The sequence below is a fragment of the Pseudoliparis swirei genome, chromosome 23 (assembly GCF_029220125.1).
Source record: "Pseudoliparis swirei isolate HS2019 ecotype Mariana Trench chromosome 23, NWPU_hadal_v1, whole genome shotgun sequence".
Lineage (NCBI taxonomy): Eukaryota > Metazoa > Chordata > Actinopteri > Perciformes > Liparidae > Pseudoliparis > Pseudoliparis swirei.
In genome coordinates, this window is record NC_079410.1 from 24095969 (window position 1) to 24122557 (window position 26589).

The window sequence follows — 26589 nt, forward strand, 5'->3', positions numbered from 1 at the left end:
CTCTCTCTGTCTCCCCCTCTCTCCCTGTCTCTCTCCTCCTGTCTCTCTCTCCTCCCCTCTCCTCTCCTCTCTCTCCCTCCTGTCTCTCTCTCCTCCCTGTCTCTCCTCCTCTCCTGTCTCTCTCTCCTCCTCGTGTCTCTCTCTCCCTCCCTCTCTCCCTCCCTGTCTCTCTCTCCCTGTCTCTCTCTCCCTCTCTCTCCCTCCCTGTCTCTCTCTCTCCCTCCCTGTCTCCTCCCTCTCTCTCCCTCCCTGTCTCTCTCTCTCCCTGTCTCCTCTCTCTCCCTCCCTGTCTCTCTCTCCCTGTCTCTCTCTCCCTCCCTGTCTCTCTCTCCCTGTCTCTCTCTCCCTGTCTCTCTCTCCCTGTCTCTCTCTCCTCTCTCCTCCCTGTCTCTCCCTCCTCTCCCTGTCTCCTCCCTCCCTCTCTCTCCTCTCCTCCTCTCTCTCTCTCCTCTCTCTCCTCCTGTCTCTCCTCCTCTCTCCTCCCTGTCTCTCTCTCTCCTCCTGTCTCTCTCTCCTCCTGTCTCTCTCTCTCTCCTGTCTCTCTGTCTCTCCTCTCTCTCCTCCTCTCTCTCTCTCCCTCCCTCTCTCCCTCCCTGTCTCTCTCTCCCTGTCTCTCCCTCCCTCTCTCCCTCCCTGTCTCTCTCTCTCCCTGTCTCCCTCTCTCCCTCCCTGTCTCTCTCTCCCTGTCTCTCTCTCTCCTCCTGTCTCTCTCTCCTCTCCTGTCTCTCTCTCCTCTCTCTCCCTGTCTCCCTCCTGTCTCTCTCCTCCTGTCTCCCTCTCCCTCCCTGTCTCTCTCCCTCCTGTCTCTCTCTCTCTCCCTCCTCTCTCTCCTCCTCCTGTCCTCTCTCTCCTCTCCTCCCTGTCTCTCTCTCCCTCCCTGTCTCTCTCTCCCTGTCTCTCTCTCCCTCCCTGTCTCTCTCTCCCTCCTCTCTCTCTCCTCTCTCTCCTCTCCCTCTCTCCTCCTGTCTCTCCCTCCTGTCTCTCTCCTCCTGTCTCTCTCTCTCCTCCTGTCTCTCTCTCTCCTCCCTGTCTCTCTCTCCTCCTGTCTCTCTCCTCCTGTCTCTCCTCTCCTCCCTGTCTCTCTCTCCCTCCCTGTCTCTCTCCCTCCTCCGTCCCTCTCCCCCCCCTGTCTCTCTCACTCCTCCCTCTCTCTCTCCCTCCCCTGTCTCTCTCTCCCTCCCTCCTGTCTCTCTCTCCTCCCCCCTGTCTCTCTCTCTCCCTCCCTGTCTCTCTCCCTCTCTCCTCCTCTCTCTCCTGTCTCTCCTCCCTCTCTCCTCCTGTCTCTCTCTCCCTGTCCCTCTCTCCTCCTGTCTCTCTCCCTCCTCCCTGTCTCTCCTCTCTCCCTCCTGTCTCCTCTCTCCCTCCTGTCTCTCTCTCCTCCTGTCTCTCTCTCCTCCTGTCTCTCTCTCTCCTCTGTCTCTCCTCTCTCTCTCCCTCCTGTCTCTCTCTATCCCTGTCTCTCTCTCCTCTCTCTCCTCCTCCCTGTCTCTCCCTCCTCTCTCTCCTCCTGTCTCTCTCTCCTCCTCCCTCTCTCCTCCCTGTCTCTCTCCTCCTCTCTCCCTCCCTGTCTCCCTCTCTCCTCCTGTCTCTCTCTGTCTCCTCCTGTCTCTCTCTCTCCCTCCCTCCTCCTCCTCTCTCCCTCCTCTCTCTCTCTCCTCCTGTCTCTCCCTCCTCTCCCTGTCTCTCTCTCTCCTCCTCTCTCTCCCTCTCCTGTCTCTCTCTCTCCCTCCTCCTGTCTCTCTCTCCTCCTCTCTCTCTCCCTCCCTCTCTCTCTCCTGTCTCTCCCTCCCTGTCTCCTCTCCCCTGTCTCTCTCTCCTCCCTGTCTCTCCCTCCTCTCTCTCCCTCCTCCTGTCTCTCTCTCTCCTGTCTCTCTCTCTCCTCTCTCTCTCCTCCTCCTGTCTCTCCCTCCTGTCTCTCCCCCTCCCTCTCTCTCCTCTGTCCTCCTGTCTCTCTCCCCTGTCTCTCTCTCCTCCCTCTCTCTCCCTCCTGTCTCTCTCTCCTCCTGTCTCTCCTCTCTCTCTCCTCCTGTCTCTCTCTCTCTCCCTCCTGTCTCTCTCCTCCTGTCTCCTCCTCTCTCCCTCCTGTCTCTCCTCCTGTCTCTCTCCTCCTGTGTCTCTCTCCTCTCTCTCCCTCCTCTGTCTCCTCCTCCCTCCTCCTCTCTCTCTCTCTCTCCCTGTCTCTCTCCTCTCTCCTCCTGTCTCTCTCTCTCTCTCCTCTCTCCTCCTGTCTCTCTCCTCCCTGTCTCTCTCTCCTCCCTGTCTCCTCCCTCCCCTGTCTCTCTCCTCCTGTCTCTCCTCCTGTCTCTCTCTCCTCCTGTCTCTCCTCTCTCTCTCTCCTCCTCTCTCTCCTCCTGTCTCTCTCTCTCCTGTCTCTCTGTCTCCTCTCTCCTCTCTCCCTCCTGTCTCTCTCTCCTCCTGTCTCTCTCTCCTGTCTCTCTCTCCTCCTGTCTCCTCCCTCTCCTGTCTCTCTCTCCTCCCTGTCTCTCTCTCCCCCTGTCTCTCTCTCCCTCCCTCCCTGTCTCTCTCCCTCCCTCCCTGTCTCTCTCTCCCTCCCTGTCTCTCTCTCACCCTCCCTGTCTCTCTCTCCCTCCCTGTCTCTCTCTCCCTCCCTGTCTCTCTCCTCCCTGTCTCTCTCTCCCTCCCTGTCTCTCTCTCCCTCCCTGTCTCTCTCTCACCCTCCCTGTCTCTCTCCCCTCCCTGTCTCTCTCTCTCCCTCTGTCTCTCCCTCCTCTCTCCCTCCTGTCTCTCCTCCTCTCTCCTCCTGTCTCTCTCCCTCCTCTCTCCTCCCTGTCTCTCTCTGTCTCTCTCTCTCCTCCTCTCCCTCCTGTCTCTCCTCCTCCTCTCCTCCTGTCTCTCTCTCCTCCTGTCTCTCTCTCTGCCTCCCTGTCTCTCTCCCTCCCTCCCTGTCTCTCTCTCTTCCTCCCTGTCTCTCCTCCTGTCTCTCTCTCCCTGTCTCTCTCCCTCCCTCTCTCTCTCCCTCCCTGTCTCTCCCTCCCTCTCTCCCTCCCTGTCTCTCTCTCACTCCCTGTCTCTCTCTCCCTCCCTGTCTCTCTCTCCCTCCCTCTCTCTCTCCCTCCCTGTCTCTCTCTCCCTCCCTGTCTCTCTCTCCTCATCTCTCCCTCCTGTCTCTCCTCCCTCTCTCCCCTCCTCCTGTCTCTCTCTCCCTCCTGTCTCTCTCTCCTCCTGTCTCTCTCCTCCCTCTCTCTCCTCCCTCCTCCTCTCTCTCCTGTCTCTCCCTCCCTCCCTGTCTCTCTCTCTCCTTCTCCTCCCTGTCTCTCCTCTCTCTCTCTCTCCCTCCCTGTCTCACTCCCTCCTGTCTCTCTCTCCTCCTGTCTCTCTCTCCCTCCTCTCTCTCCTCTCCTCCCTGTCTCTCTCTCCCCTGTCTCTCCTCCTCCTGTCTCTCTCTCTCCTGTCTCTCTCTCTCCTCCTGTCTCTCTCTCCTGTCTCCCTGTCTCTCCCTCTGTCTCTCTCCCTCCCTGTCTCTCTCTCCTCTCCTGTCTCCTCTCTCTCCTCCCTCTCTCTCTCCTCCCTGTCTCCTCTCTCTCTCTCCCTCTCCTTCTCCTCCTCTCTCCTCCCTGTCTCTCCCTCCCTGTCTCTCTCTCTCCCTCCCTGTCTCACTCTTACCAGCAGGGGGGTTGTTGGGGTCACTCTCCAGCTCCTGGACGATGTTGATGTCCAGCAGCTCAAAAGACAGAAGATCCTGAGGGAGGAACACAGAGCGAATGAGAACCTGTGAGGTGCATGCTGGGACAGAGGAGGCAGTGTGTAAGGGCTGAGGAGACGAGGACGTCACAGCTGCTGCTCTGGGCTCTGATTGGTCGCCTGAGACTCTCCCACCTTCAGACCCCTCTCATACAGAGGAGTCTTCATCAAGAGAGGATTACAAAGTGTTGCTGCTCCAGCCTTCTCTCTGTGTGGTTGCCATGGTAACACTGACTGTGTGTGTGTGGACTATTGACGAGACAAAACATTTGGGGGGTTTGGAATCAGAAAAGTCCTCAAAGGTTCTGTTAATGTGCTCGATGTCTTTCCTCTGAAGACGGATTTGAAGTTTCCTGCATGTGCTTCACAATAAATACACAATAAATACACTTTAATGTCCCTGCAGTGGTCCATGGGCCGCTACTGGAAACCAGGAGGGTTGAAGCGTCTGTTGTTATTGTGTGAGTGTGTGAGAGAGTGTGAGTGTGTGTGTGTGTGTGAGAGTGTGAGTGTGTGTGAGTGTGTGTGAGAGTGTGTGTGAGTGTGTGTGTGTGTGAGAGAGTATAAGTGTGTGTGTGAGTGTGTGAGAGTGAGTGTGTGAGAGTGTGTGAGTGTGTGGAGTCTCCTGGTCACGGACATCTCTCCGCCTTTCCCTCCGTGGCCTCTGCTTCATCTTACCTTACAGCATGAGGTTTGTTGTATGAGAACCTGTGAGCTGGCAGAGGAGGGCAGCCTTCTCTCTGTGTGGTTACACGTGTGTGTGTGTGGACTATTGAACAAAACATTTGGGGTTTGGAAGAAGACGGATTTGAAGTTTCCATAAATACACAATAAATACACTTTAATGTCCCTGCAGTGGTCCATTTGTTATTAAAGGATTCCATGTGTGTGTGGTGAGGTGTGTGTGTGATGGCGTGGAGTGTGTGAGAGTGTGAGGTGTGTGTGAGAGTATAAGTGTGTGTGTGAGTGTGAGAGGAGGAGGTAGAAGTGAGTGTGAGAGTGTGGAGTGTGTGAGGAGTGTGTGTGAGTGTGAGTGAGTGTGCGAGTGTGTGTGTGTGTGAGAGGAGAGTATAAGGTGTGAGTGTGTGTGAGAGTATAAGGTGTGGAGGAGGTGAGTGTGGTGAGTGTGTGTGTGTGAGAGTGAGTGTGTGAGAGTGTGTGTGTGTGTGTGTGTGAGTGTACAATATTAAAACTGTGATTATGAGGCTGATGAAAACATAAAACAAACAACGCATGACGTGTCCTGGTGTGTGGTCGCGCTCGCGGTCAAACCGGAGTCAGCCATTGGCTGCCGGCCTGAGTTACCTGGGCAGTGAGCAGGTCCACAGAGGGGATGTAGTTCTCCTCCTGGTCCACGGACATCAGGGGCGGCTCTCTGGCCGCCTTTCCCTCCGTGGCCACCGGGTTCTTCCCCTGCAGACACACAGGTTCAGAGCACTGCTCCCCACCACAGGGGGGCGGAGCCTGGACTCAGTCGGACCCCCACATCCAGAACACGTCACTGAGTGAGAGGTGTTCTCATCACGTCGTTCCGCCTCAGAAGGTTTCTGCTTCATCTGTGATCGTTGCTGTAAGTTACCCAACCACAGCATGAGTTGATTTGTTTGAACAGGTCCAGCAACACGACGTGATATGTTCAGTTAGCTTTAGTATCGAACGGGAAGCAGCAAAGTTCACCTTGAAGTGCTTTGAGCAGAACTCTGAACCCCTCACCCCTCACTGCAGGATGTGAAGAAACAATTTACCACCATGACCAATAACGTGTCAATCATTAGTCCCAACCTGGTGAGTTTGCTAGCCACGTTAGCTCGTCAATAATGCCAATGACGAGTCTTTCCGTTGTGTAAACAACATTAGCAGTTTCACTGCATGTGCCAATAAATACAATAAATACACTTTAATGTCCCTGCAGTGGTCCATGGGCCGACTAAGCGTTGAAGCGTCTGTCATTCCATGTGTGTGTGGTGTGTAAACAACAACGCATCAGCGAGAAACAACATTAGCATAGGAGTGGCGTGTGTACAACATTAGCATAGCGAGCCGCCTCAGAGGTGTGTAAACTTCATCTGTGAGCTGCGTTAAGTAAACAACATTGGCATGGGCTAACGTGCGTGAGCTATTTGTTTGAACGTGTAACAGCATTGGCATGGCGAGCTGGCGTGATGTTCAGTTGGCTTTGGCAGAGCAAGCAGCAAAGTTCACCTTGAAGTGCTTTGAGCAGAACTCTGAACCCCTCACCCCTCACTGCAGGATGTGAAGAAACAATTTACCACCATGACCAATAACGTGTCAATCATTAGTCCCAACCTGGTGAGTTTGCTAACGGCGTTAGCTCGTTGGGCTAATGCCGTTAGCAAACGACCGTTAACATAAACTGAAATGATTACATATATCGTAAACAACATTAGCATAGCGAGCTAGCGTTAATGTAAACAACATTATCGCGAGCGAGCTAACGACGTGTAAACAACATTAGCATAGCGAGCTGGTGCGTGTGTAAACAACATTAGCATAGCGAGCTGGCGTTAGTGTGTAAACAACGTTAGCATAGCGAGCTAACATTGTGTGTAAACAACATTAGCATATAGCGTGTGTAAACAACATTAGCATAGCGAGCTGGCTTTAGCGTGTAAACAGCATTAGCATAGCGAGCTAATGTGCGTGTGTAACAACATTAGCATAGCGAGCTGGCTTTAGTTAGCGTAAAACAACATTAGCATAGCGAGCTAACGCGTGTGCGAAACAACATTAGCATAGCGAGCTAACGTAGCGTGTGTAAACAACACAGCGGCGATAGCGTTAGCACGGTGTGTAAACAACATTAGCATAGCGAGCTAACATTAACGATGTGTAAACATTGGCATAGCGAGCTGGCGTTAGCGTTGTGTAAACAAGCCAAACAGCATTAGCATGCGCGGCTGGCTTTGCGTGTGTAAACAACATAGCATAAGCGAGCTAGCGTTAACGTGTGTAAACAACATTAGCATAGCGAGCTAGCGTTAACGTGTGTAAACAACATTAGCATAGCGAGCTAACGTTAACGTGTGTAAACAACATTAGCATAGCGAGCTAGCGTTAACGTGTGTAAACAACATTAGCATAGCGAGCTAGCTTTAACGTGTGTAAACAACATTAGCATAGCGAGCTAATGTGAACGTGTGTAAACAACATTAGCATAGCGAGCTAACATTAACGTGTGTAAACAACATTAGCATAGCGAGCTAGCGTTAACGTGTGTAAACAACATTAGCATAGCGAGCTAGCGTTAACGTGTAAACAACATTAGCATAGCGAGCTAACATTAACGTGTGTAAACAACATTTGCATAGCGAGCTGGCGCGATGTGTAAACAACATTAGCATAGCGAGCTAACGTTAACGTGTGTAAACAACATTAGCATAGCGAGCTAGCTTTAACGTGTGTAAACAACATTAGCATAGCGAGCTAACGTGAACGTGTGTAAACAACATTAGCATAGCGAGCTAACATTAACGTGTGTAAACAACATTAGCATAGCGAGCTAGCAACGCGTGTGTAAACAACATTAGCATAGCGAGCTAGCTTTAACGTGTGTAAACAACATTAGCATAGCGAGCTAACGTGAACGTGTGTAAACAACATTAGCATAGCGAGCTAGCGTTAACGTGTGTAAACAACATTAGCATAGCGAGCTAACGTTAACGTGTGTAAACAACATTAGCATAGCGAGCTAGCTTTAACGTGTGTAAACAACATTAGCATAGCGAGCTAGCATTAACGTGTGTAAACAACATTAGCATAGCGAGCTAACGTTAACGTGTGTAAACAACATTAGCATAGCGAGCTAGCTTTAACGTGTGTAAACAACATTAGCATAGCGAGCTAACGTTAACGTGTAAACAACATTAGCATAGCGAGCTAACGTGTGTAAACAACATTAGCATAGCGAGCTAACGTGAACGTGTGTAAACAACATTAGCATAGCGAGCTAACATTAACGTGTGTAAACAACATTAGCATAGCGAGCTAGCGTTAACGTGTAAACAACATTAGCATAGCGAAGCGCTAACGGCGTGTGTAAACAACATTAGCATAGCGAGCTGGCTAACGTGTGTAAAGCAACATTGCATAGCGAGCTAACGTGATAATAGCATAGCATTAACGTGCGTGTGTAAACAACATTAGCATAGCGAGCTAGCGTGAGCGTGTAAACAACATTAGCATAGCGAGCTGAATGCGTGAACGTGTAAACAACATTGCATAGCGAAGAAGCGCACGTAAACAACATTAGCATAGCGAGCTAACGTGAACGTGTGTAAACAACATTAGCATAGCGAGCTAGCGTTAACGTGTGTAAACAACATTAGCATAGCGAGCTAACGTTAACCTCGTCCAAGCTGTATATGAAAGTTGTATTGCTTAGCTTGGTGGAGAATGTGTGGCTAAGGTAGCATGTATTAATATATGCTTGTTTAAGAAGCGTGAGGACCGGTTCATTCAGGCTCACACTTCAAGTCGGGACATTCCCGTTTCCATTGGTCCCCTCATGGGTTCTACCTGCGGCGTGACGCACGGCGACACCAGGATCCCATCAGCCATCACGGGCGCCGGGGCCAGGGCATCCACCACCACGCTGCACCAGACCCGGGGGCCCAGCTGCTCCCCCGCGTGGGCCAGGCGCCAGTGGGAGGTGTAGGAGCCCTCCACGGCCGGAGCACACAGCGCCACGCTCACGATCCCAACCTGCACACAGGAAGTGCTGTCACCGCGTACGGGACACGCCCCCTGACCACCAGGACACCTGCAGGTGCTCTCCAGTGTGAGTGAGAAGCGGCTCTCACCTGTCCTGGCTGCAGGAAGGGAACCGACACTTCTCTCCAGCGGGCTCCAGAGCCGACCGCCAGGTTCCCCCACATGAACTTCAGCTGGCGGCAGAAACACAAGGTCCATTCACACGGTTCTGCTTGTGACCGGTCCAACACGGGGAGTCAACACTGTGCCCAGTGAGAGGTGTCACAGTGATGAACAGATGCATGTCACACACACTGCTTTGTGATTGGTGCTCCTCCTCTCAGTGGAGCAGCCTGTGTAGCGCCTACACGCTGCACGGCCTGTCTTCCATTGGTTAAAAGCCATGATGTCTGTTCAACATGTATGGTGAGCCTTTAAATAACACATGTCAAGCTCATAGTGATGGTAGAGGGAAAGGTCAAGGTTCAAGTTGATGAGGTTCATCCTCAGGGAACCTCAAATGTGACCGAACCATCATAACCAACAACCACATATAGGCCCAGAGACTTCCTTGTGGAGGGGTCGACTGCACATCACTGGAGCCGTGAAGATGAGATACGTCTGCCCTCTGATTGGCCCTCGAAGAGGCCGTCAGACGGAGATATCGGTCGAGACCATTCCTTCTCCCCAGAGAACGACCCGTTGCTTATCCTCCAACAGAAGAGTACCTTGGTGTCCGCGCTCCAGCAGACGGATCCAGTGTTCCTCATCTTCCAGTACTTGATGAACTTGGTCCCGGGCCGCAGTCGGGTTCCATCGGGAAGGTTCTCGTCCAGAAAGGCCGCCGTCATGGCCGGAGCCACCAGGGGACACGGACGCTTCGGCCGCCTGGCAGGAAGCAAAGTCCTTTAGTCCGGCCGATGTTCCTCGGAACCAGGTTTGTGTTCCTGGCGTTAGCGACACATTTGGTGGCCAAACCTTCTTGTCAGTTATACGCCATAGCACCTAAAGGCCCCTAAAGGCCCCTAAAGGTCCCTAAAGGCACCTAAAGGCCCCTAAAGGCAACTAAAGGCACCTAAAGGCCCCTAAAGGTCCCTAAAGGCACCTAAAGGCCCCTAAAGGCAACTAAAGGCATCTAAAGGCACCTAAAGGCAACTAAAGGCAACTAAAGGTCCCTAAAGGCAACTAAAGGCATCTAAAGGCAACTAAAGGCCCCTAAAGGCAACTAAAGGCACCTAAAGGCCCCTAAAGGCAACTAAAGGCAACTAGGCGGCTTTAGCTCAGTGGGGTAAGAGGGCCGTCCTGCAACCGCAGGGTTGTGGGTTCGATCCCCGCTCTCCCCATTAGTTGCAAGTCGAAGTGTCCTTGAGCAAGGCACTGAACCCCCAGTTGCTTCCCGGGCGCTTCACCGCAGCCCACTGCTCCTTAATAACTAAGGATGGGTTAAATGCAGAGAACTAATTTCCCCTTGGGGATAAATAAAAGTGTATATTCTATTCTAAAGGCACCTAAAGGCAACTAAAGGCCCCTAAAGGCAACTAAAGGTCCCTAAAGGCCCCTAAAGGCACCTAAAGGCCCCTAAAGGCAACTAAACGTCCCTAAAGGCCCCTAAAGGCAACTAAACGTCCCTAAAGGCCCCTAAAGGCACCTAAAGGCAACTAAAGTCACCTAAAGGCAACTGAAGGCAACTAAAGGCCCCTAAAGGCCCCTTTACTAACGTCAATCAGATTACATGCAGCTAGTTATTTACATTTTGTCCATTATTTTCACCATTTATGTAAAAGTTAAAGCAAACTATCTTTACTATTAATCTATTACGTGTAGTTATCTATGCAATGAGTTGGATTTAATGTATATATGTACTTTATAAGAGAGCACATTGAACTACTCCACCTCTGATTATGAATACATCTGCTTCAGAATCCCTGACCTCAGGACTCTGCCTGGGTGTGTGTGACCTGGTTGGACCGAGTGGTTTTCAGTGACCTACTCAGGGCTGCTGTGCTCGGTGGCTCGAGGCTGCAGCAGGACAGGGGAGGAGCTTCCATCTCTGTGGGAGGAGCTCCACTGTATGCCCCGCCTCTCCATCCTCAGCTGTTTCCGGATCTCCTTGACCTCTGCTTTCAGAAGGCCCTTCTCCGCTTTCAGCCGCTGCTTCTCCGCCTTCCTGAAGCTGCGGTCGCCTCGCCGGTAGAACCTGAAGGGTTGGTGTGCCACATCGACAAGGACCCTTAAAGCATCACACGGCCATCTTAGTACGTTTCCATTTCACATGCATACTGTGTGGAGGACCACTACCCCTACAGTATCTGATGGTACCCTGTGTGGAGGACCACGACCCCTACAGTATCTGATGGTACCCTGTGTAGAGGACCACTACCCCTACAGTATCTGATGGTACCCTGTGTGGAGGACCACGGCCCCTACAGTATCTGATGGTACCCTGTGTGGAGGACCACGGCCCCTACAGTATCTGATGGTACCCTGTGTGGAGGACCACTACCCCTACAGTATCTGATGGTACCCTGTGTGGAGGACCACGGCCCCTACAGTATCTGATGGTACCCTGGCCCTGTGTAGAGGACCACTACCCCTACAGTATCTGATGGTACCCTGTGTAGAGGACCACTACCCCTACAGTATCTGATGGTACCCTGTGTAGAGGACCACTACCCCTACAGTATCTGATGGTACCCTGTGTAGAGGACCACTACCCCTACAGTATCTGATGGTACCCTGTGTAGAGGACCACTACCCCTACAGTATCTGATGGTACCCTGTGTGGAGGACCACGACCCCTACAGTATCTGATGGTACCCTGTGTGGAGGACCACGACCCCTACAGTATCTGATGGTAACCTGTGTGGAGGACCACGACCCCTAGTATCTGATGGTACCCTGACCCTATGTGGAGGACCACGACCCCTACAGTATCTGATGGTACCCTGTGTGGAGGACCACTACCCCTACAGTATCTGATGGTACCCTGACCCTGTGTGGAGGACCACTACCCCTACAGTATCTGATGGTACCCTGACCCTGTGTGGAGGACCACTACCCCTACAGTATCTGATGGTACCCTGTGTGGAGGACCACTACCCCTATAGTATCTGATGGTACCCTGACCCTGTGTGGAGGACCACTACCCCTACAGTATCTGATGGTACCCTGTGTGGAGGACCACTACCCCTATAGTATCTGATGGTACCCTGTGTGGAGGACCACTACCCCTATAGTATCTGATGGTACCCTGACCCTGTGTGGAGGGCCACTACCCCTACAGTATCTGATGGTACCCTGTGTGGAGGACCACTACCCCTATAGTATCTGATGGTACCCTGGCCCTGTGTAGAGGACCACTACCCCTACAGTATCTGATGGTACCCTGACCCTATGTGGAGGACCACTACCCCTACAGTATCTGATGGTACCCTGGCCCTGTGTAGAGGACCACGACCCCTACAGTATCTGATGGTACCCTGACCCTATGTGGAGGACCACTACCCCTACAGTATCTGATGGTACCCTGTGTGGAGGACCACTACCCCTATAGTATCTGATGGTACCCTGTGTGGAGGACCACTACCCCTATAGTATCTGATGGTACCCTGTGTGGAGGACCACTACCCCTATAGTATCTGATGGTACCCTGGCCCTGTGTAGAGGACCACGACCCCTACAGTATCTGATGGTACCCTGACCCTATGTGGAGGACCACTACCCCTACAGTATCTGATGGTACCCTGTGTGGAGGACCACTACCCCTATAGTATCTGATGGTACCCTGTGTGGAGGACCACTACCCCTATAGTATCTGTTAGTACTGACCCTATGTGGAGGACCACTACCCCTACAGTATCTGATGGTACCCTGTGTGGAGGACCACTACCCCTATAGTATCTGATGGTACCCTGACCCTATGTGGAGGACCACGACCCCTACAGTATCTGATGGTACCCTGTGTGGAGGACCACTACCCCTACAGTATCTGATGGTAACCTGTGTGGAGGACCACTACCCCTACAGTATCTGATGGTACCCTGTGTGGAGGACCACTACCCCTACAGTATTTGATGGTAACCTGTGTAGAGGACCACTACCCCTACAGTATCTGATGGTACCCTATGTGGAGGACCACTACCCCTACAGTATCTGATGGTACCCTGTGTGGAGGACCACTACCCCTACAGTATCTGATGGTAACCTGTGTGGAGGACCACTACCCCTACAGTATCTGATGGTACCCTGTGTGGAGGACCACTACCCCTACAGTATCTGATGGTACCCTGACCCTGTGTATAGGACCATTACCCCTACAGTATCTGATGGTACCCTGTGTGGAGGACCACTACCCCTATAGTATCTGATGGTACCCTGACCCTGTGTGGAGGACCACTACCCCTACAGTATCTGATGGTACCCTGTGTGGAGGACCACTACCCCTATAGTATCTGATGGTACCCTGGCCCTGTGTGGAGGACCACTACCCCTACAGTATCTGATGGTACCCTGTGTGGAGGACCACTACCCCTATAGTATCTGATGGTACCCTGTGTAGAGGACCACTACCCCTATAGTATCTGATGGTACCCTGTGTGGAAGACCACTACCCCTATAGTATCTGATGGTACCCTGTGTGGAAGACCACTACCCCTACAGTATCTGATGGTACCCTGTGTGGAGGACCACTACCCCTATAGTATCTGATGGTACCCTGTGTGGAGGACCACTACCCCTACAGTATCTGATGGTACCCTGTGTGGAGGACCACTACCCCTATAGTATCTGATGGTACCCTGTGTGGAGGACCACTACCCCTACAGTATCTGATGGTACCCTGTGTGGAGGACCACTACCCCTACAGTATCTGATGGTACCCTGTGTGGAGGACCACTACCCCTACAGTATCTGATGGTACCCTGGCCCTATGTGGAGGACCACTACCCCTACAGTATCTGATGGTACCCTGTGTAGAGGACCACTACCCCTATAGTATCTGATGGTACCCTGTGTGGAGGACCACTACCCCTATATTATCTGATGGTACCCTGACCCTATGACAACAACCAAGTGTCCCATTCACTGTAGTATATATTTATTTATATTAAAACGTCATTAACATTTATTCCAGTTCTGTTCACACAAAGTCCTGGCACACATAAAATGGACGCCAACAGTTTGGCATATCCGGAGACATCTGTACATTAACCGTGTTGTGAGTGTGGTGGCATCAGGTACTAGTGAGGTTAGTGTTGCTAGTTTGGATTCACAACAATAAGTCACACAATAACAACCACCATATTCTGCTGGGAAAAATATGTTTCTTTTTTCCAATAAATGACCTCATGGCAAAGCAACTAAAATATTCTTAAAAAAGCATACTGATATTGATTTATTTTAGATGGGCTTATGTATTGCCAACAGCTGTCTATAACTTCAGCTTCAGGATAAGTACTTCATATAAATCCACTTCAGAACAGACAAACTATCGCTTACAGCTGCTGTCCGGAGTTTTGGTGCCAATATTTGGAATCCCCACGTTATACTTTCAGGGGTAACACATCAATATCTGAATCACCTGAATCAGCATCCGGTCCCACACCACAGGCCCAGGGACACTTCCCCTGATCACCTGACACTTTAGCGCACTGATATATGAACATTGACATCTTCATATGTACGTTAGAGACAACGCGGTCCCCGTTAACTCGGGTTCCCTTCTCCTCTCACGAAAGGATCAGTTCATTCTTCTACTGCACTACATTGGACTGATAGCAATAATGAATATGAAGAACATGAACAATTACATTACAGCATTACACGACAGATGGCGGCCACGGCCGGACTCGAGGTCCCGGTGAAGACAACACGGTAACATCACAGCGTTCACTACGGACTCTTCATTACTGCTTTAATAATCACTAGGATAGTTTTACAGTTGTAACTCACAGAAGACAATCCAAAAATGTGTACCACGATCCAAAAATACATCACTATACACAAACATGTACTTTTATTTGAGTGATATAAAGTCATATCTCCAAAAACACAGAGCACTTTGCATAAATGACTGTCAACACAAATTTGAGTTTCATTTCAATTGACACACAAAGTGATATATATATATATGCATTTGTGAATCCATTAGTTCACATGAAAGGACACATTTGTGGATTGCTTCCCGTCTCTCCACGGCCGCGTAACATTTGTGACTTCCCTCCGTTTTATTGGCAGTTTTGTCCAATGTGCTGCAGGGACGACGAATTTTTTGTTGGCCAACCCAGAAGTTAGCAGCGCACCGGTTCCCTCGACTTTCCCATTGGATTTTGGATTATTGCAGAAAATGAGCTCTGTGGTAAACACAATTTTATGATACTTACACACTACGTTCAGCAAGATAATCTTTACAAATCACCACCACATTTAGGATTCTTGAAGCCTGGACATAATTGGAGTAAGTAAAAGGCTAATGTAAACAAGTATGCACCATGTGGGCTCGTTCTATGAATCCTTCTGGCCGCTTAGCACTGGATGTCTTCCGTCTCGTGCTCACGCAGGTCGAGTCTTAAGAACAACAAAGTCACCTGTGACCTCGGATGACCCCCAGGCGGTATAAGTACCGGCGTCATCCTGAGATCCTTTTTGTAATCTTCTCGCTACGCAAGCTAACTAGCATGTCAGCATCAGCTAAAGCTGAACTTGTACAGAGCAAGTGAAGCTCGTCACGTGTAGCATCAACACGAGAGCGTCGGCTGGACGCTCCACCGTGAGTTAGCTCAGGTAACTGGGCCAGTGAGGTCATATGTCGAGACCGAGCGTGTTCATTACCTCGATGACATTGTGGCTGTTAGCCAGAGTGTCTCCACTCTGATTCTGACAGCGACCCGTCTAGTGAAGCGGGTCCTCGCAGCGCTCCCTTCTCACTGGACCGTTTCCACAGGACTCGTGTCCACAGCAGCAGAGCTCTCGCTCGCTCGGGCTTACTGGGAGGAAACCAATAATTACAGTAACCGGACGAGTGAAGAGGTTTCCTCGCTCCTCTCACTAGATGGGCTGTATTCTAAACCGTTTCCACCGGAGCACAGTGCTCTCGCTCAGGCTTACTCGTGGGACGCTAATAAATACAGCTAGCGTACTAGTGAAGAGTGTCCTCACGTCCTCTCACGAGATGGGCGGTTTTATAAACCGTTTCCACAGAACCTGGGTCCACAGTAGATTAGAACACTTTATTAATCCCCAGTGGGGAAAGTCATTTGCAACCAACAAGTCATATAGACAAACAATAGACACAACAGACAAGCACAGTGCTGTTGCTTATGTTTACTGCTAGGGCACAAGTAATTACTGCAACCAGTCGAGTGAGGAGAGTGCCTGCACTCCTTCTCTGACCAGACGGACGGTTTCCACAGTAACATTACGCACAAGCTTCCTGGTTGGACACCAGTAAAGAACCTACAACGCCTTGATTGGTGATGCTGCATCATAACTTAAGGAGCTTGTCGTACCATATTACCCCACTAGAGGGCTTGTAGTACCATGTTACCCCACTAGAGCTTGTAGTACCATATTACCCCACTAGAGGGCTTGTAGTACCATGTTACCCCACTAGAGAGCTTGTAGTACCATATTACCCCACTAGAGGGCTTGTAGTACCATATTACTCCACTAGAGAGCTTGTAGTACCATATTGCCCCACTAGAGAGCTTGTAGTACCATATTACACCACTAGAGAGCTTGTAGTACCATATTGCCCCACTAGAGAGCTTGTAGTACCATGTTACCCCACTAGAGAGCTTGTAGTACCATGTTACCCCACTAGAGAGCTTGTAGTACCATGTTACCCACTAGAGAGCTTGTAGTACCATATTACCCCACTAGAGGGCTTGTAGTACCATGTTACCCCACTAGAGAGCTTGTAGTACCATGTTACCCCACTAGAGAGCTTGTAGTACCATATTACACCACTAGAGAGCTTGTAGTACCATGTTACCCCACTAGAGAGCTTGTAGTACCATGTTACCCCACTAGAGAGCTTGTAGTACCATATTACCCCACTAGAGAGCTTGTAGTACCATGTTACCCCACTAGAGAGCTTGTAGTACCATATTACCCACTAGAGAGCTTGTAGTACCATGTTACCCCACTAGAGAGCTTGTAGTACCATGTTACCCCACTAGAGAGCTTGTAGTACCATGTTACCCCACTAGAGAGCTTGTAGTACCATATTACCCCACTAGAGAGCTTGTAGTACCATGTTACCCACTAGAGAGCTTGTAGTACCATGTTACCCCACTAGAGAGCTTGTAGTACCATATTACCCCACTAGAGAGCTTGTAGTACCATGTTACCCCACTAGAGAGCTTGTAGTACCATGTTACCCCACTAGAGAGCTTGTAGTACCATGTTACCCCACTAGAGGGCTTGTAGTACCATGTTACCCCACTAGAGAGCTTGTAGTACCATATTACCCCACTAGAGAGCTTGTAGTACCATGTTACCCCACTAGAGAGCTTGTAGTACCATGTTACACCACTAGAGAGCTTGTAGTACCATGTTACCCCACTAGAGAGCTTGTAGTACCATATTACCCCACTAGAGGGCTTGTAGTACCATATTACCCCACTAGAGAGCTTGTAGTACCATATTACCCCACTAGAGAGCTTGTAGTACCATGTTACCCCAATAGAGAGCTTGTAGTACCATGTTACCCCACTAGAGAGCTTGTAGTACCATGTTACTCCACTAGAGCGCTTGTAGTACCATGTTACCCCACTAGAGAGCTTGTAGTACCAAGTTACTCCACTAGAGCGCTTGTAGTACCACATTACCCCAATAGAGCTTGTAGTACCATATTACCCCACTAGAGGGCTTGTAGTACCATGTTACCCCACTAGAGAGCTTGTAGTACCATGTTACCCCAATAGAGAGCTTGTAGTACCATGTTACCCCACTAGAGAGCTTGTAGTACCATGTTACTCCACTAGAGAGCTTGTAGTACCATGTTACCCCACTAGAGAGCTTGTAGTACCATGTTACCCCACTAGAGAGCTTGTAGTACCATGTTACCCCACTAGAGAGCTTGTAGTACCATGTTACCTCACTAGAGAGCTTGTAGTACCATATTACCCCACTAGAGCGCTTGTAGTACCATGTTACCCCACTAGAGGGCTTGTAGTACCATGTTACCCCACTAGAGGGCTTGTAGTACCATGTTACCCCACTAGAGGGCTTGTAGTACCATGTTACCCCACTAGAGAGCTTGTAGTACCATGTTACCCCACTAGAGAGCTTGTAGTACCATGTTACCCCACTAGAGAGCTTGTAGTACCACATTGCCCCACTAGAGAGCTTGTAGTACCATGTTACCCCACTAGAGGGCTTGTAGTACCATATTACCCCACTAGAGAGCTTGTAGTACCATGTTACCCCACTAGAGAGCTTGTAGTACCATATTACTCCACTAGAGAGCTTGTAGTACCATGTTACCCCACTAGAGAGCTTGTAGTACCATGTTACCCCACTAGAGAGCTTGTAGTACCATGTTACCCCACTAGAGAGCTTGTAGTACCATGTTACCCCACTAGAAAGCTGCCTCACTAGAGGCGGGGCTACTTGTGGTTCCTAGAGTCTAAAGTAGGAGGAGCCAGAGCCTTCAGGTATCAAGCTCCTCCTCTTTTATGAACCAGCTCCACCTTCAGTCCTGGAGACTCCGCCCCCTCATGGAGACTGAAGACTTTCCTCTTGATGGTCTGATAGTGAGACCTGAACCAGGTTCACCTGGTCCAGACCTAGAGATGCTGCTGGGGGACGTTTAGGATACACTGAGCTCCTCTCTCCTCTCCTCTCTCCTTATGGATGTTTAGGATACACTGAGCTCCTCTCTCCTCTCTCCTTATGGACGTTTAGGATACACTGAGCTCCTCTCCTCTTATGGATGTATCTTCATCTCTCCATCACACATTACTAACTCTGCTTCCTCTCCTGAGTCCTTGTGACTTCACGTCTCAGAGGGTCCATTGGACCTGCTGGTCACATGACATCTATTGTTCATCTGGTCACATGACATCTATTGTTCATCTGGTCACATGACATCTATTGTTCATCTAGTCACATGACATCTATTGTTCATCTTGTCACATGACATCTATTGTTCATCTTGTCACATGACATCTATTGTTCACCTGGTCACATGACATCTATTGTTCATCTGGTCACATGACATCTATTGTTCACCTGGTCACATGACATCTATTGTTCATCTGGTCACATGACATCTATTGTTCATCTGGTCACATGACATCTATTGTTCATCTGGTCACATGACATCTATTGTTCATCAGGTCACATGACATCTATTGTTCATCTAGTCACATGACATCTATTGTTCACCTGGTCACATGACATCTATTGTTCATCAGGTCACATGACATCTATTGTTCATCTGGTCACATGACATCTATTGTTCATCTGGTCACATGACATCTATTGTTCATCAGGTCACATGACATCTATTGTTCATCTAGTCACATGACATCTATTGTTCATCTGGTCACATGACATCTATTGTTCATCTAGTCACATGACATCTATTGTTCATCAGGTCACATGACATCTATTGTTCATCTAGTCACATGACATCTATTGTTCATCTGGTCACATGACATCTATTGTTCATCTGGTCACATGACATCTATTGTTCATCTGGTCACGTGACATCTATTGTTCATCTGGTCATGTGACATCTATTGTTCATCTGGTCACATGACATCTATTGTTCATCTGGTCACATGACATCTATTGTTCATCTGGTCACATGACATCTATTGTTCATCTGGTCACATGACATCTATTGTTCATCTGGTCACATGACATCTATTGTTCATCTGGTCACATGAAATCTATTGTTCATCTGGTCACATGACATCTATTGTTCACCTGGTCACATGACATCTATTGTTCATCTAGTCACATGACATCTATTGTTCATCTGGTCTCATGACATCTATTGTTCATCTAGTCACATGACATCTATTGTTCATCTGGTCACATGACATCTATTGTTCATCTGGTCACATGACATCTATTGTTCATCTAGTCACATGACATCTATTGTTCACCTGGTCACATGACATCTATTGTTCATCTGGTCACATGACATCTATTGTTCATCTGGTCACATGACATCTATTGTTCACCTGGTCACATGACATCTATTGTTCATCTAGTCACATGACATCTATTGTTCATCTAGTCACATGACATCTATTGTTCATCTGGTCACATGACATCTATTGTTCATCTAGTCACATACTACTTTTATGAATGCAAGACTTTAATCAACGTTCCGGTGCTACTCTGAGGTCAGGCTGCTCGTCATCGGTCTCCCGTCCGTCCAGCCTGACCTGAGGTGCTCCGGGCTCAGACAGACACGGCGTACGCCTCCTTTCAAAGTCCAGTGATTGGCTCGTGACCGGCTGACAGGGCGGAGTCACCAGAGAAGTTAAAAATATTATTTTTTTTCAATTTCAATCGGCTCAGGCACCGAAAGGAAGCCCCGACATGCGCTGCCTTATTGCCATATTGGCCCCGGTTCTCTGTCCCCATCACTAGTGCCGAATGTACTCTTCTGGCTAAGGGCACGTCCGCCTCTATCTCGAGGGTCTTCAGAGCTGCTATTTCACGGCAGCATGCCAAAGCCGACAATGACGCGGTCCCTCTTCTTAAACAAGGGGCTCGGCTCCTGCCTCCACCCAGGGGACCGGACCCCCGACGCTCGCCCCCTTCAGACCCTGTGCAGAGGCAGCGCTGTGGTGGCTGTCGGCAAAGACCGTTTTCCATCTTGCGTCACTTGGGCAGAGCCGACACCCTGTGGGTCCGGGAGTCTGAGGGGAACTGGGATGGTGTCACACGGTGGCCTCATGCAGTGTTTCTCCCTAAGGTGCTCGGGTCTCACCCAGCCTGCAGTGTGACCCCAGCGTAGCCGTTGGTCCTGGTGGATCTAAGGAGGCTGAGCCCTTGCAGAGCGGCGCCCGTCCCCCTGGGTGCTGGAGGGCCGCTCTACCGAGTCGTTTCCACGTCTTGGCGACCCTGAGAGGCGCCAGTGGAGAATCTGCTGCCCGAGCACATTCACCAGAGACTACCCTGACCTCGGCATGGCGCCGGAGCTCGGACCCATGGGGTCATCGGTGTCGTTCTGAGACTCGACCTGCGTGTGCAGCAGCCGTCATCCAGGACTCAAAGAACCGGAGTTACATCCCAACCTTCCTTTTGTTGACCTACACATTCACTTGTGAGCAACTGCCTTTTTTAAGCTTCAAATGTCATGAGGTTTATGAACTGACATGTTTTTATCGAACACAATGTTGAATCTCTTAAGTTTGTGTGAACCACAGACACGATTTCAGGCATCTAACCAAAACCCGATTAAAATAACCTAACATTTAAAAGTATGAAAAACGTCCTTCTAGCATGATGTCATACCTGCTGTGGTCGGGGGCCGGGGAGCCGTGCTCGGGGATGGACAGGGGGGTCCGGGCCCTCACCAGGTTGTGACTGGGGTCATGGGAGAAGCTGCAGGGCTCGCACAGCGTACAGGAAGTACACACACTGGGGGGGGGGGGGGGGACAGCAGCATTATTACAGGGTTCATTCTGTACACATGACACTCTACTGATGTTCCTGTTGTGTCCAGTGTGAGGTCAAAGGTCAGGGATGTTATATGTTGTTAAGCACTCTGAGTCACATTTGTGTTTTGGACTATACAAAGAAAATAAATATGACAGTCAATAAAGAGTCGTTGGATATGAAGTGACGGACCCGTCCAGCGTGGAGGTCATTCATGGAGGTCGGCCCCTGTGTCGCTCTGCGGAGGCTCAGCTTTCTAAATGTGGACCAACAATGTTCATCATCATGTTCCAGACGACATGAACCGTGGTCTGGTTACAGGCCGGCTCCAAAGGCCTTCCTCTAAGAACAGCCTCAGGCTGAGTCCATGGTCCACCTGGACCAGACGGACCAGGTGGACCAGGTGCACCAGATGGACCAGACGGACCAGGTGGACCAGGTGCACCAGGTGGACCAGACGGACCAGGTGGACCAGGTGCACCAGACGGACCAGGTGCACCAGACGGACCAGGTGCACCAGGTGGACCAGGTGGACCAGATGGACCAGGTGGACCAGGTGCACCAGATGGACCAGGTGGACCAGGTGGACCAGGTGGACCAGATGGACCAGGTGGACCAGGTGCACCAGATGGACCAGGTGGACCAGGTGCACCAGATGGACCAGGTGGACCAGGTGGACCAGGCGGACCAGATGGACCAGGTGGACCAGATGGACCAGGTGCACCAGATGGACCAGGTGGACCAGGTGCACCAGATGGACCAGGTGGACCAGGTGCACCAGGTGGACCAGGTGCACCAGGTGCACCAGGCGGACCAGATGGACCAGATGGACCAGGTGCACCAGGTGGACCAGGTGCACCAGGTGCACCAGATGGACCAGGTGGACCAGGTGGACCAGGTGACCAGGTGCACCAGGTGGACCAGGTGGACCAGGTGCACCAGATGGACCAGGTGCACCAGATGGACCAAACGGACCAGGTGCACCAGATGGACCAGGTGCACCAGATGGACCAGGTGCACCAGATGGACCAGGTGCACCAGACGGACCAGGTGGACCAGGTGCACCAGATGGACCAGGTGCACCAGGTGGACCAGGTGCACCAGGTGGACCAGGTGGACCAGGTGCACCAGGTGGACCAGGTGCACCAGGTGGACCAGGTGGACCAGGTGCACCAGGTGGACCAGGTGCACCAGGTGGACCAGGTGGACCAGATGGACCAGGTGCACCAGACGGACCAGACGGACCAGGTGCACCAGGTGGACCAGGTGGACCAGGTGCACCAGGTGCACCAGGTGGACCAGGTGCACCAGATGGACCAGATGGACCAGGTGCACCAGGTGGACCAGGTGCACCAGGTGGACCAGGTGGACCAGGTGCACCAGGTGCACCAGGTGGACCAGGTGCACCAGATGGACCAGGTGGACCAGATGGACCAGGTGCACCAGATGGACCAGGTGGACCAGGTGCACCAGGTGGACCAGGTGCACCAGGTGGACCAGGTGCACCAGGTGCACCAGGCGGACCAGATGGACCAGGTGGACCAGATGGACCAGGTGCACCAGGTGCACCAGGTGCACCAGGTGGACCAGACGGACCAGGTGGACCAGGCGCACCAGATGGACCAGGCGGACCAGGTGCACCAGGTGGACCAGATGGACCAGGTGGACCAGGTGCACCAGGTGGACCAGGTGCACCAGGTGGACCAGATGGACCAGGTGCACCAGATGGACCAAACGGACCAGGTGCACCAGATGGACCAGGTGCACCAGATGGACCAGATGGACCAGGTGCACCAGACGGACCAGGTGGACCAGGTGGACCAGGTGCACCAGGTGGACCAGGTGGACCAGGTGCACCAGGTGGACCAGGTGGACCAGATGGACCAGGTGCACCAGACGGACCAGACGGACCAGGTGCACCAGACGGACCAGGTGCACCAGGTGCACCAGGTGGACCAGGTGCACCAGGTGCACCAGGTGCACCAGATGGACCAGATGGACCAGGTGCACCAGGTGGACCAGGTGCACCAGGTGGACCAGGTGGACCAGTTGCACCAGGTGGACCAGGTGCACCAGGTGGACCAGGTGCACCAGGTGGACCAGATGGACCAGGTGCACCAGACGGACCAGATGCACCAGGTGGACCAGATGGACCAGATGGACCAGGTGCACCAGGACATGCTGTGCATCTGCAGCCTGAATCCAAACGTCAGCAGAGGAGCCCAGGAGGACCAGTCCAAGGATCCAGAGCAGCGTGGAGCAGAGTGCTCTGCTAGAGGAGCCGGAGGAGTCAGTCGGCGCTTCCTGCCAACAGCACATACCTGCACTGGTAGCCTCCTCCCGTGGTCCGCCCCCGGCAGGAGGAGCAGGGAGGCGTGGAGGAGGATGGAGCTCCGGGCAGAGCGGAGGAGGAACCATCGGGGACCTGCTGGGCCTCCCCTCTACCTCCTGCTGCTGCTCCTCCTAGGGGCTTGTGAATGCAGCACTGTCCAGAGAACTCCCGGCAGATCTTCTCCACCGCCTCCCGGACGACCTGGTCCTTAAACTGGAGGGTTGATGGGAGAGATTACTTGTTGTTGTGCTGCTGCTTAATGTGTCATCAGGTTGCTCTGACCTTGTCCATGTAAGAGGTGAACCAGGCTGGAGGAGTCTTGTCTTCTTCTTTGGTCCCCTTCATGTCCTTCAGCATCACCTGGTGAATATGACAAGATGCTGGTCAACGTCTTTCATAAAGCAGCGTCACTGGAATGTCATCCGCAAAGTCTAAAATAAAGTACGTCGTCTTTTCTCATATTGGAACAGAAAGGAAGTCAGTATTTGTTGTTTATCCTCATATTTCATTCTGATGAAATATGAGGATAAACAACACATTGTTGAACTCGTCTGTTCTCATGCAGTTCCCCACTCAAAGCTCTGAGTGGGGTTACAATCTGTTGACATAACCTCCTGTGACCTCTGACCCTGACACCAGATCAGGAGGAGCAGAGGGCCCTCGCTGCAGCAGTGGTCATGTGACCAGGATGCCCTCTTGTTATGGAGGACGCCGGTGACCTCCACGGGGAACGGCGAGCTGAAGGTCAACACGGACATGGCGGCCAGCGTACCGGACCCTGCTCTGGAACGGCAGCCTGGACTTTGCGGCTGACCACCTGGGCCAGAGCGGGGCAGTGCTGGGGGGGTCTGAAGCCCCTCTTGGGCTCCGTGCCGCCGGCCTTGCTGGCGGGGCCCCTGGCCGGCTGGCCTCGAGTCTCGTACACGTTCATGTGGAGCCGGTTCCCCTGCCTCGCTGCACTCTAGGAGAGAAGAACAGAAATGAGCCGTGTCCGTCTTCTGACGACACCACAAAGCGCCCAGAGTCCTCAGGACCATCGATGACCTCATCTCTCCAAGTCATCCTCCTGATCCCCACCATGGGGGGGGCCTGAGAGGACATGGTGGAGCAGGTCAGGTTTGGGGATGAGAGTCGGCACCTCCACCTGAGGGGTGGTGGCCTGAGGGAACCGGGGACTGATCCTCCAGGGGGCCAGAGAGCCCCGAGAGAAGGAGATCAAGTACCTCTGGGTCTAGTTCACCAGTGAGGGGGAGATGGAGAGAGATGGAGTCAGGAGATGAGGTTCCTCTAGGAGCCTTAGAGATAGAGTAAGGAGATGAGGTTCCTCTAGGAGCCTTAGAGATAGAGTAAGGAGATGAGGTTCCTCTAGGAGCCTTAGAGATAGAGTAAGGAGATGAGGTTCCTCTAGGAGCCTTAGAGATAGAGTGAGGAGATGAGGTTCCTCTAGGAGCCTTAGAGATAGAGGAAGGAGATGAGGTTCCTCTAGGAGCCTTAGAGATAGAGGAAGGAGATGAGGTTCCTCTAGGAGCCTTAGAGATAGAGTAAGGAGATGAGGTTCCTCTAGGAGCCTTAGAGATAGAGGAAGGAGATGAGGTTCCTCTAGGAGCCTTAGAGATAGAGTAAGGAGATGAGGTTCCTCTAGGAGCCTTAGAGATAGAGTAAGGAGATGAGGTTCCTCTAGGAGCCTTAGAGATAGAGGAAGGAGATGAGGTTCCTCTAGGAGCCTTAGAGATAGAGGAAGGAGATGAGGTTCCTCTAGGAGCCTTAGAGATAGAGTAAGGAGATGAGGTTCCTCTAGGAGCCTTAGAGATAGAGGAAGGAGATGAGGTTCCTCTAGGAGCCTTAGAGATAGAGTAAGGAGATGAGGTTCCTCTAGGAGCCTTAGAGATAGAGGAAGGAGATGAGGTTCCTGTAGGAGCCTTAGAGATAGAGTAAGGAGATGAGGTTCCTCTAGGAGCCTTAGAGATAGAGGAAGGAGATGAGGTTCCTCTAGGAGCCTTAGAGATAGAGTAAGGAGATGAGGTTCCTCTAGGAGCCTTAGAGATAGAGTAAGGAGATGAGGTTCCTCTAGGAGCCTTAGAGATAGAGGAAGGAGATGAGGTTCCTCTAGGAGCCTTAGAGATAGAGGAAGGAGATGAGGTTCCTCTAGGAGCCTTAGAGATAGAGGAAGGAGATGAGGTTCCTCTAGGAGCCTTAGAGATAGAGTAAGGAGATGAGGTTCCTCTAGGAGCCTTAGAGATAGAGTAAGGAGATGAGGTTCCTCTAGTGAACTCACCTTCAGCGCCTCCTCGTAGTCCCCTGGAGAGAAGCAGAAACATCCATCAGCATCTCATTAATGTGCAGCCGTCATGATGTCATCGGTCCGTGTGGTTCATCATCCCATGTCCTGAGTGTGTGTGAGTGTGTGAGTGTGTGAGTGTGAGTGTGTGTGAGTGTGTGTGTGTATGTGTCAGTGTGAGTGTGTGTGTGTGTGTGTGTGTGCTTACCTTGGCTGTTAATGGACACCTGCAGGAAGACAAGGGAACATGTGAACACTACAAGTTAGCACCATCCTGTTGGGTGGTGTTCTAATGTTCTGATAGTTCTGATGCAGCCTCGTGACCTCATCAAGGACACGAGGCTCCGCCCCCGGTGTGCTGATGGTCATCGTGATGATTGAACCATGACACGCTGCTTATGAAGTCCATCGTGCTGCCAGCTGCTCCAGGAGGAGAGTTGGAATGGGAGCTGCTCATTGGCTGGAGCCTCCGGTTCATTATCAGTGAGAGTAGGGGGGGGGGGGATGTCTTCCTGGCCTCTGGGTTGCATTGGGAGGCCTGGGGATTCTCACCCAGCACTGCTGCCTTGCTCAATGGCAGCCGCACAGAGACTCAGAGCTCACCTCCTCGTTCTCCTCATCGAAGTACGTCAGCTGGAGACTGCACAGGCCGAAGGAGCGCTTCACCTACACAGCACGAAGAGCGTGAGGAGGAGGAGGGACTGCTGAGGAGGAGGAGGGACTGCTGAGGAGGAGGAGGGACTGGTGAGGAAGAGGACGGACTGCTGAGGAGGAGGAGGGACTGCTGAGGAGGAGGAGGGACTGGTGAGGAGGAGGAGGGACTGGTGAGGAAGAGGAGGGACTGGTGAGGAGGAGGAGGGACTGGTGAGGAAGAGGAGGGACTGCTGAGGAGGAGGAGGGACTGGTGAGGAGGAGGAGGGACTGGTGAGGAAGAGGAGGGACT

The 26589-nt window shown here is 51.7% G+C and overlaps 1 protein-coding gene across 3 annotated transcripts in view; it reads right to left on the bottom strand.

The window, feature by feature from the left end:
• The window catches only part of nbr1b (NBR1 autophagy cargo receptor b), a 43335-nt gene that overhangs the window by 15094 nt on the left and 1652 nt on the right, over positions 1-26589 (bottom strand). The window contains exons 2-14 of one of the 3 annotated variants that reach the window (XM_056407511.1): positions 26250-26312; positions 25855-25873; positions 25644-25666; positions 24141-24329; positions 23651-23728; positions 23358-23581; positions 20893-21018; positions 10403-10609; positions 9141-9300; positions 8523-8606; positions 8239-8424; positions 5008-5115; positions 3625-3700 (exon numbers count right to left, since the gene is read on the bottom strand). In XM_056407511.1, coding sequence (XP_056263486.1) covers positions 3625-3700; positions 5008-5115; positions 8239-8424; positions 8523-8606; positions 9141-9300; positions 10403-10609; positions 20893-21018; positions 23358-23581; positions 23651-23728; positions 24141-24329; positions 25644-25666; positions 25855-25873; positions 26250-26312 — 1543 coding nt within the window. Of the gene's footprint in view, positions 1-3624; positions 3701-5007; positions 5116-8238; positions 8425-8522; positions 8607-9140; positions 9301-10402; positions 10610-20892; positions 21019-23357; positions 23582-23650; positions 23729-24140; positions 24330-25643; positions 25667-25854; positions 25874-25970; positions 26313-26589 lie in introns of all 3 variants that reach the window. The other 2 variants (XM_056407513.1, XM_056407512.1) reach the window with 2 other exon arrangements.